Source organism: Nomascus leucogenys, chromosome 17, assembly GCF_006542625.1.
Source record: "Nomascus leucogenys isolate Asia chromosome 17, Asia_NLE_v1, whole genome shotgun sequence".
NCBI lineage: Eukaryota > Metazoa > Chordata > Mammalia > Primates > Hylobatidae > Nomascus > Nomascus leucogenys.
In genome coordinates this window covers 48,298,190-48,310,036 of record NC_044397.1, presented here as the reverse complement: position 1 = coordinate 48,310,036, position 11,847 = coordinate 48,298,190, and the positions used below count along the sequence as shown (strand labels likewise).

At 37.2% G+C, this 11,847-nt stretch overlaps 1 protein-coding gene across 1 annotated transcript; it reads left to right on the top strand.

Moving 5' to 3' along the window:
• Window positions 1-9,761: 9,761 nt before the first annotated feature.
• LOC100583245 (14-3-3 protein epsilon-like) lies at window positions 9,762-11,501 on the top strand. Its single transcript, XM_030797561.1, has 3 exons — window positions 9,762-9,828; window positions 10,484-10,488; window positions 10,977-11,501. The coding sequence occupies exons 1-3, from the start codon at window positions 9,762-9,764 to the stop codon at window positions 11,499-11,501; spliced, it is 597 nt and encodes a 198-aa protein (XP_030653421.1).
• Window positions 11,502-11,847: the final 346 nt, after the last annotated feature.

Below are 11,847 nucleotides of genomic sequence, written 5' to 3'. Positions count from 1 at the left end.
TCAACTCAAGATGAATCAAAGAATTAAAGTAAGACCTGAAGCTATAAAAGTGCTAAAAGAAGATGTGAGAAAAACTCTTCTGGGTATTGGTTTATGCAAAGTATTCATGACTAAAACCTCAAACATGCAATAAACAAAAGTAAAGGAAAATAGACAAATGGGACTCAAACTAAAAAATTTTGGCACAGCAAAAAAAATAACAGGGTAAACAGGCAACCTACAGAATAAAAGAACATATTTGCAAACTATGTGCCAACATGGAACTAATATTCAGAATTTACAAATAACTCAAACTCAAATCATCATAGTAATAAAAACAAAGAATCCCATTGAAAATGGGCAAATAACTAGGCATTTTTCAAAAAAGACATACAAATTGCCAACATGCATATTTTAAAAATGCTAAATATCACTGAATAGCAGAGAAACAGAAAGTAATACCACAGTGAGATATTACATTAGCAATAATGGCTACTACTAAAAAGAAAACAACATAATAAACATTGGCAAAAATGTCGAAAAAGGGGAACACTCTATACACTGTCAGCAAAAACATATAAATTAATGCAACCTCTATAAAAAACAATATGGAAATTTTTCAAATAACTAAGAATAGAACTACCATATGATTCAGAAATCTCATCATTGGGAATCTACCCAAAAAAAGAATTTATTATACTAAAATGATAGATACATTTGCATGTTTATTGCATCATACTCACAATAGCAAACCATATATACAATAAGAGTTTAATATTCAAAATATATGAGAAATTCAAAGCAAAGGTAAATATAATAATAATGATAATAATCCAACTGAAAAATAGAAGACTACAAAATATTTTGTCAACAAATATACACAAATGACCAACAGGTATATGAAAGAGTGCTCAATATTACCTACCATCAGGCAGTTGCAAATGAAACCAATGATGAGCTATCACTTCAAATCTGTTAGGATTGCAAAAATCAGAAAGAAAAAATAGAGAAATAACAAGCCACGTTTGTCATTGATGTTCCTGAGATTCCTGAAACAAATCTTAGTATCACCACTGCTCTCACACATTTCAGACATGATGGAAAAAGAAAACTTTAAAAATGATCTAACATGCAGTTCCTCAAAAATAAAGATATTCTTATATCCCCCCCAAAGCAATGGAAGAAGAGGCATATCATGCAGTACCTTATAAGCCATAAAGAAGACTCTGGCTCTCATGGTAATCTCAAAGGAAAATCACAGAATGGGAAGTAGAGTCCTTAGAGAATTTAAGGGTATGGGACAGAAGATGCTCCTATTTGAGAGCAAGAGGAAAAAATGGCTTTTTAGGAAACATTTCCGTTGAAGCAGAGTGTCCCATATCACATTTTAAGGTCTGGCATTCTTTTTGACCTTTGTACCTCCGGTCTGTGTGATCTGCTTCATTCATGCTTACCCATCTTAGTATTTGACTATTGACCCACATCTCTTCACATTCCAGGGCTCTTTTATTTGCTCAAGGCAGGAGATCAGATGAGGGTTAGAGACAGCAAGACCTGTTTTGTTAGAAAAAAGTAACATGACTTGCTGGGATTCTCCAATTACCAACCTAGTACTATGTTCAGTAGAGAGGAGAGAATATTATAAAACATTCTAAAAAATTAATTTCAAAGTACTGTTTTCTGACAGAACCTTTAGAATATTTAAAACATATTTTGTATTTCTGGGCCCTTAGCTCTACTATCCAACCCTATTGAATTTAAAATTGGTGATGAATATTGGATTTCAATATTTGGGCAACAATATTTTATGCTACTGAATTTCTAGATTTCTACTAATCTAGAGTGAAGGATACAGATTAGCTCAAGAAAGGGGAAGGTTTCTGTTAAGATAAAACATGTTGAAGATTTACTTTCTTTTTTTCCAAAAAACCTTCAAGTTTCCCTTAGAAGTATTGATCTAAAAATAATTTAAGTGAGCAAAAACTCCCAAAACCATTCTACAAAGGGAGCAAATAGAAACCTTAGGGTATATTAGGAATTCTGGGGAAATGTTATTCTCACCTAGGAAAACCAGCTTTCTGAGTTTTCTAACATCACATCCCTATACAAATTCCACTGAGCAGGATTCAGACATTCCCACTCCTTCTAAGATAATTATATGGCCACATCCTTCAATGTTAGCAGTTTCTAAAAAAAACAAACACACACACATATTTAGCAAGTGGCCATGGGCAGAATTCTTAATTTGACTCTAGGTGTATGAGAGTTAAGAGAGTTGGCTCTGTTTTACATGAGAGACTTGAACTATCCAATAAGATACTCTACAGAAAGATTCTCTAATGTATTCCCTCATTTTGAGGAAAGAGAATGAAATAAGATCCACAAAACCAGTATAGGTACTATAGTTTTCTGAATGATGCAGCATACAATTCATGGCATAAACACAAGCATATAGAGTTTTGAGTGCTATATTTACATCATACAGAGTAAGTTGTATATAGTTCTCATATGGAGACGTCACAATCAGTTAGAAGGTAGCTCTCATATGTTAATGTGTACATCAATAAACTGGAGATTTTGTTAAAATGCGTATTCTAATTCAAGAGACTTGGGATGAGACTTCAGTTTCTGCATTGCTAACAAACTCATCAGTGATCCCAATGATTCTAGCTAAGAAAAATATTTTGTAAAACATCTAGTAAGTGACAGAACCTGGGTTTTATCCCAGTGTATAAGATGAGTAAACAAAGATGACAACCTTCATTTTCTGAAGCAAGGTGTAAACAAAGAGAAACAAATAAGAAAGGGGCACTTTCAGATTAAATGTGATTGTTTATGCACATTGATCAGAAAGTTTCTCCAAGATACCTGCTAATGATAGAGTTCAAAGAAAAAGTAACTTTATGGTGGAGGAATCCTTTAGAGAGCACCTTAACCAAGTGAATAAAATTAATGAGACAAATTGGTATCAGGTGCTGATACATATGGGAGGATTCAACATGACTTCTGGAAGATTACTGGCCAAAAAACATAAACCATAATCAGAATCTAATCATAAAAAAATCAGTTTTATGTAAAATTCAAGCCACATATGTTTCCCATGTTTTGTAATTTCTAATAGTGTGTTTAAATACTCCCTCTTTAGCATCGTAGAAGGCACATTTTAAAAAATTAATTCCTTTTCCTATCTTCTGAATTATCCCAGGCAATTAATTCCATCCTTTTTAAGTGTGCATTTAAAAGTTATGTTCTTCATAGAGCTGATGGAGCATCCAGATGGAACATAAACAGTGTACTTTTCTCACTCATTGATATCTGAGGACCCAGCACCATCCCCAAAAAGAATGTTTTATATCCCCACCTGCCCAGACTGATCTGTCAACACTGGGAATACTGTCAATATTTCAGAGTATAAATTCAAGGTGAGAATTATTTGTGATATGTAAGAAGCCTGGATGGAGGGAATGAAGATAAGGCTCTAATATAGAGGGGCGAATTATTTTAAAGAGGTCCTTTCACTGTCATGAGAAGAAAAGGAAAAAGGTAGTTAAAATAATCTTGTTAGGCAGAAACATCAGAAGTAGAAATGGAAATGATTGCAATTCTAGATACATGACATTCTAGAAGAAAAACTGGACACAATTTTTGACCTGGGACACACTTATCTGAGAATCAGCCATTTTTTCTCTCTTCTCTGATTCCTTCTCAGGAGAGATTAACTGAACAAATCTCACCTTCATCTTGAGAATGTGTCTTTAAAGGCATCAGGAAAAACTTTGTACCTGGTACCACCACACCCACAGGCAGAAGGACCTTAAAGTGCAGAAAATGTTCTCTGCTCCTGGACTTTGTTGTAGAATTCAAAAACAATGACCTGCTATATAAAGAAGAAATTGTGACTTTCTCATTTTTCTGCCCTCTAGTGCTCTCCCTTGCCACAGACTCCAGTGATTTCTGTTACAGCAATGGGAATATGGGCCAAACTGACTAGCCCCCTACCAAACACAAGCAGAGCAGCGTCTGTGATCTCCCTTCAGGGAAAAAGCTTAAAGCTTTTCAACTCTCCTGAAAGGATTTGGGAGCCCCTGTGCTTTACCCTGGCCTCACCTTGGAATCACATGGGGCAATTAATTAGAACCACATGAATGATTCCACCCAGAACAATAGGTAGAATCAGCATTTCTTCAAACTGGCCAGGTGCTCTTAAATGGAAGTTTGGGGTGAGAGCCACTTAGCTAAGCATTGCCTCTCAAGCTTTCATGTGCATATAAATTATTTGTTACTCCAGATCTCACTGTAAGAAAATGTGATTCTGTTGGTTTGGAAGGGAGCTCATTAGTTAACTTATTTTTTTATTTTTATTTTTTGAGACAGAGTCTCGCTGTGATGCCCAGCCTGGAGTGCAGTGACGTGATCTCAGTTCACTGCAACCTCCGCCTCCAGGGTTCAAGCAATTATCTTGCCTTAGTCTCCTGAGTAGCTGGGATTACAGGTGCCCGCCATCACGCCCAGCTAATTTTTGTATTTTTAGTATTGACAGAGTTTCACCATATTGGCCAGGCTGGTCTCGAACTCCTGACCTCAAGTGATCCACCCGCTTCAGCCTCCCAAAGTGCTGGGATTACAGGCATGAGCCACCGTGTCTGGCCCATTGCCCTTTTTTTAAGCCTAGGCTTGAAGTCCATGCTGCCCGTCGGGTTGCAGTCACCACTCACAGCTCAAGATGCTCACCTACCCTAACTTTCTGTGGCAGTAGCAGAGGCTGTGCCTGCAGTGGTGTGCGAAGGGAAAAGAGGGGTCTCATTCTCTGTGCTTGAGCCACTGCACAGAGGCTGTGCAGTTGGTGGGAGGACATTTCATTCGTCATTTGCAGTGTGAGGAGTTTTTGCACCTGTTGAGAGCAAAGTTACTTTTCACAGTCCCCAAGCAGGCAGCTCTTGGACTCTGAAAGTAGAATGCTTTGATTGTCTTTTGTCCCGGTTTTGCCTTCTTGGTTCACTGAACTCTCCTCTTTCCCAGGAGCAGCACTCTGTAAAGGCCAAACTTCTGGGGAACTGCGTCATTCCTGGGTCCAGCCAGCTCTGTGCCACTGCAGCCCTTCAAGCTGGCACTGGCCAATGTCAGCGGCAGCTCCTGAGATGCAGAGATAGGGGAACTGAGGTTCACAGGGCTGGAGTCAGTCCCCGATACCTGCATTTTCCCAGTGGCATCCTGACACAACCACTTGTATCTTGGTGGAAAGTGAGTAGAACAGTATGAGTCCCCAGTCTGGTGCTATGCTCTCAGGAGTTCTTGAAGTCAACAGCCATGTTAGTGTCCGGGTTCATGAGAACAAAGGATCTCTCCCACAGTTCAGACTGTGGCAGTCCACAGGAGAAATGTAGGCTGTGGAAACATTTCCCACTTACCTGTCCTCAGCAATGCTGAGCCCCTCCAGGTTCCTAGCAGGTCTCTGCTGAGTTGGCCTCTTGCTTCCCTGTCCTTCGGTTCCTCAGGTTTTCTCTGTGAGTTCTCAATTAGGTTCTAGTGTTCTTTCCTTGATATTCTATTTGAGGTATAATTACCAGTTCACAATATTTATTGTTCTTTCTAAGGAGAACTGTCATCCAATGTCACTAGTTTACCATCTTGAGCCCTTTCCTTTTTTAAATGTTTTATCTACATGTATGTTTTCACAACTACCATGCAATGTAACAATTCTTTGATGTCAAGTTGTACAGATGTGCTATAATTTTTGTTACTGTTGATACTGAATAACCTGATTTTGTTTCCTTTTTTGCACATTATTTAAAATATTAGATCGCACAAGTTATAAAGGTTATTATTAAAAAGTTAAAAGGTAACAGATGCTGCTGCTGGGCACGGTGGCTCACACCTGTAATCCCAGCACTTTGGGAGGCTGAGACAGGCTGATCATGAGGTCAGGAATTTGAGACCATCCTGGCCAACATGGTGAACCCCCATCTCTACTAAAAATACAAAATTTAGCTGGGCGTTGTAGCACACGCCTGTAGTCCCAGCTACTCTGGAGGCTGAGGCAGGAGAATCGCTTGAACCTGGAAGCCAGAGGTTGCAGTGAGCCAAGATTGTGCCACTGCACTCCAGCCTGGCAACAGAGCGAGACTCCATCTCAAAAACAAAAACAAACAAACAAACAAAAAGTGACATGCTGCAAAAGTTGTGGTGGAAATGGAATGCTTGTACACTGCTGATGGGAATGTAAATTAGTCCAGACATTGTGGAAAGCACTGTGGTGATTTCTCAAAGAACTACAAACAGAAGCACCATTTGACCCAGCAATTTCATTATTGGGTACATAACCAAATAAACATAAATTATTTTATCATAAAGACACACGTACACACATGTTCATTGCAACATTATTCGCAATAGCAATATCATGGAATCAACCTAAATGTGCATCAACAGAAGACCAGATAAAGAAAATGTGGTACATACGCCATGGAATACTACATATCCGTAAAGAAGAATGAGATCCAGTAATTTGCAACAGCATGAGTTGCAGGTCATTATGATAAGTGAAATAAGCCAGGAAAGGAAATGCAAACATTACATGTTCTCAATTATTTGTGGAAGCTAATAATTAAAACAATTAAACTCATGGAGATAGTAGAAGGATGGTTATTACAGGCTGGAGAGGGTAGTTGGGGGGGTTGGGAAGAAGGCAGGATAGCTTATGAATACAAAAAGTAGTTAGAACAAATGAAAAAGACCTAGTATAACACAACAGGGTGACTATAGTCAATAATAATTTAATTGTACATTTTAATATATCTAAGAGTATAATTGGATTATTTGTAACACAAAGAATAAATGCTTGAGAGGATGGATACTTCATTCTCCATAATGTAATTATTATATATTGCATGTCTGTATCAACATATCTCATGTATTCCATAAATATATACACAGATATATATTTAAAAATATTTTTGGCCTGGCACGGTGGCTCACACCGCCTGGCCAAAAATATTTTTAAATATATGTTTGTGTATATATTTATGGATTTTTGTGTATATATTATGGATATTTATAATCCCAGCACTTTGGGAGGCCAAGGCGGGTGGATCACGTGGTCAGGAGTTCAACACTATCCTGGCTAACACGGTGAAACCCCATCTCTACTAAAAATACAAAAAATTAGCTGGGCATGGTGGCATGCACCTGTTGTCCCAGCTACTTGGGAGGCTGAGGCAGGAGAATCCCTTGAACCTGGGAGGTGAAGGTTGCAGTGAGCTGAGATCACACCACTGCATTCCAGCCTGGGCAACAGAGCAAGATTCTGTCTCAAAAAAAAAAACATTTATGAGGAATCATAATAATATTTTCATTGTTTTTTTTTTGTTAGAGGTACAAAATTTCTACAAATTTAACAATACAGATTTTTATATTTAACATTTTACCAAAAAAATGAAGTTAATAATTGAAAATGAAAGACAGAATAATGGCTGGAGCCTTGTGATGGGTAATCAGGAATTTTTGTATAATTTCTATATCTTTGTTTACATTTTTAATTGCCATAATGTTTTAAATAAAAAATTTAAGTTATTTTTAATAAAAACCTTCAAATGCTGAACATTAGCCATGTTATGTAATAAAAAATAGGCAGATATCTTCTCATAAATTACAGTAATAAATTTAGAGATTAGTATCAGATTTGGGTATTGAGATTGGTTTTGAAGAAGTGATGAATGTGCAGCCTTTGCATTAGCAATAGGCTACTCTAACTGTAGAGACGGGTGCCATCAACCAACTTTATGTTAGATTGCTTCTCCAAATATTTTTAGTTAATTAATTGATTTTTAATTTTTCCTCATTCTATGATGACATCATTACTTATTTGTAAAATCTGTGAGTTAGAGTAGTCTTCTGTAAATGACTTCAGTTTTCTAGTCTAGTAAAACCAGATGGTTCCTATCCATAAACACTCCTTACAAACTGTTTTCTTTTTGCTTATGTAACCTCTATAATGTTTTTGGTCACACTTGTGTCCTCTTATGATATTTAAAGTATCTTCTTCTTCTTTCTTTAATATTTATTAAATCAGCAGAAATAACTTTGGTGTTAAAAGTCTGTTTCTTGGGTTTCTTAAAGTCAGAAGCTATTTTAATACTTTCGGCATGTTTATTTTTGATAGGCTTTAATGGGATCTAATTTACATAATACAATGACATTTTCATTGTAAATATCAATGATTTTTTTTATTTTTTATTTTTTTTTTGAGACGGAGTCTTGCTCTGTCGCACAGTCTGGAGTGCAGTGGCGGCATCTCGGCTCACTGTAACTTCTGCCTCCTGGTTCAAGCGATTCTCCTGCCTCAGCCTCCTGAGTAGCTGGGACTACAGGCATGCGTCACTACGCCCGGCTAATTTGTTTGTACTTTTAGTAGAGATGGGGGTTTCACCACGTTGGTCAGGCTGGCCTCAAAATCCTGGCCTCAAATGATCCGACTGTCTCGGCCTCCCAAAGTGCTGGGATTACAGGCATGAGCCATTGCACCAGCCTGTTTTTAATATTTTAACAGGGTTACATATTGATAATCACAACTAACTTTAAAATTTGTTCATCATCTCAGAGTAAAATCTATCTTGTTTTCATTCACTCTCCACCATCACCCAGGCCTTAGACATCCATTAGTTTATTTTCTATCAATGAGCTTTTTATGGACTCTTCTTATATGTGGAATTATAAATTATGTAATCTTTTTGAAACCTAGTTTGTTTCACTTAGTTTACTATTTTTGAGGTTTATTTCCAATGGAGCACGGATTATTGCTCAATTCCCTTGGATCGCTGAGGATTTTATTGCATAAATATGACACATATTTTTTCACCAGCTGATGGATATTTGGATAGTGTTCCCCTTTGGCTCTTATAAACATTGCTGCTATGAACATTCACATACAAGTCTTTGTGTGACTTAGGTTTTCATTTCCTTTGCATACATATGTGGAGAAAAATTTCTGAGCCATGTGACAATACTGTGTTTAAAATTTTGAAGAATTGCCAAATTGTTTTATCAAATGACTACATTATTTTACCTTTCCAGCTGCAACGCATAGAAATTCCATACTTTCCACATTTGCCGACACTTGTTATTGTCTCTGTTATAGCCAATATAGTGTGTTCATTGTTATCTCATTGTGATTTGATTTTTATTTTCCTAATAGCAAAATATATTGAGCATATTTTTATGTTCATATTAGCAATTTGTATATCTTCTTTGGTAAAACATATATTCAAGTCCCTTGACCATTTTTAATTGGTAATTTGTCCTTTTATTATTGACATACAAGAGTTTGTTTTGGTTTTGTTTGTATTCCGGATACTAGAGCCTAAGAAGATACATAATTTGAAATACTGTCTCTCATTATGCAGTTTAGATTATATATTCTTCTTGGTGTTTGGAAAAAAATGTTTTTCAATTTAATGAAGTTTATCAGTTTCTTCTCGATTATGCTTTTTTGTTGTGTTATTTAAGAAATCATTAGTTGCCAGGGAGTGGTTGCCACAGAGCTGAGCAGTTTTCCGCGTGGGCAGGCGAAAGTGCCGGATTGAGGTGCCGCCATTTTTGCTGCCCAGAAGCGGAGCGAGAGTCGGAGACGCCATCAGCTTCCATCGGTTGCGCAGACCCTGTGGGAGCCGCTGCTGCTGTGGATGATGGAGAGGATCTGATACCAGGTAAAGCTGGCCGAGCAGGCTGAGCAATACAATGTGCTCTGGAACTGAACTGGCAGTATCTTCCAAGAAATGGTGTAGTCAATGAAGAAAGTAGCAGGGATGGATGTGGAACTGACAGTTGAAGAAGTAAACTTCCTATCTGTTGCATGTAAGAATATGATTGGAGCTGCTAAATGATGAGTTAATGGGTGCAGCACACCAACACAGCACATGGATACATATGTAACAAACCTGCATATTGTGCACATGTACCCTAAAACTTAAAGTATAATAATAATAATAATAAAAGAAAAAACAAACAATACTTTCTAGCACCATACCAAATTATTACAATAAAAAGTTGAATGAGGCCTTAATAAAATTAAGACAGAGAGAATTCGTCAGAAAAATGAGGTCATGGAACAGATGAAAACTGTAATATAATATTTAAGTATTAGAGAAGAATGAAAGCTTTGACAGAAACAGCACCAACAAGCAATAGAAAAAGCTCAGAACAAGTGAATAATCAGTAAAAAATTAAGAAAAAAAATATTTTCACAAAAGAGGACTAAATTAGAAAAACACAAAAGCAAAATGACCCATAAAAGGTATAGTAAAGGAAATAAGAACAAAGAAGGAAGAAAACTGAGGGGAAATGAAACAAATTTTTTTAATGATTCAAAAAAAAGGATTTGAGAAATATTTGCCTGATAGGCAGAATAACGGCCCCACAAAGATGTCTACATCCTAAACCCTGAGGCCTGTGAGAGTTGCCCTGCATGGCAAAAGGACTTTAGAGATGTGGTTAAACTGAGGATGTCCAGATGAAGTGATTATTCTTGATTATCCAGGTGGGTGCAATATCATTACCAGGGTACTTAGAGGCAGCAGGTTTAGAGTCAGAGGAGAGGTGACAATGGAAGGAGAGGTTCTAGGGATATAGGCCCGTGAGTCAGGTCATACAGACAGCTTCTAGAGACTGGAAAAGACATTGAAACTGATTCTGTCCTGGAGCCTGCAGAAGGAACACAGCTCTGCCAACCCATTTTAGATTTCTGACTTCCAGAACTATAAGAAAATAAATTTGTGTTGTTTTAAGCCACTAAGCTTGTGATACTTTGTTACAAACATCAGCAATAGGAAATGAATACAATATGATAGACATACAATACAGGAAACCTAAGGGCTAACGTACATAAAATTGATGTCTTCAAAGAAGAAAATAAAAATAATGAAAAAGAACAAATATTTAAAATTATAATTGAAAAATATTTCCTGAAATAAAATATTAGAAAGCAAAAAAAAAAAAAAAAAAAGAATGTGATTGGAGCTAGAAGAGCCTCCTGGAGAATAATCAGCAGCATTGAACAGAAAGAAGAAAACAAGGGAGGAGAAGACAAGCTAAAAATGATTTGGGAATATCAGCAAATGATTGCGACTGAGCTAAAGTTACTCTGTTGTGACATTCTGGTTGTACTGGACGAAAACCTCATTTCAGCAGCTAACACTGGCGAGTCCAAAGTTTTCTATTATAAAATGAAAGGGGACTACCACAGGTATCTGGCAGAATTTGCCACAGGAAATGACAGGCAGGAGGCTGTGGAGAACAGCCTAGTGGCTTATAAAGCTGCTAGTGATACTGCAATGACAGAACTTCCATCAACGCATTCTATTCACTTAGGTCTTGCTCTCAATTTTTCTGTATTCTACTACGAAATTCTTAATTCCCCTGACCGTGCCTGCAGGTTGGCAAAAGCAGCTTTTGATGATACAATTGCAGAACTGGATACGCTGAGTGAAGAAAGCTGTAAGGACACTATGGACTTCAGGAATGCAGGGTAATGGTGAAGAACAGAATAAAGAAGCGCTGCAGGACGTGGAAGATGAAAATCAGTGAGACATAAAAGCCAACAAGAAAAACCATCTCTGACCACCCTACTCTTCCCTATCCCACCCCTTGGCAACTCCCCATTGTCACTGAGAACCACCAAATCTGACTTTTACATTTGGCTCAGAATTTAGGTTCCTGCCCTGTTTTTTGTTTGTTTGTTTCTTTTTTAAGCAGTTTTCAAAAGTTCTCAAAGGCAAGAGTGAATTTCTGTGGATTTTACTGGTCCTACCTTTTGGGTTCCTTAAGACACTAACAGGACCGCATAGAGGCTTTTTCAGCATTACTGTATTGTCTCTG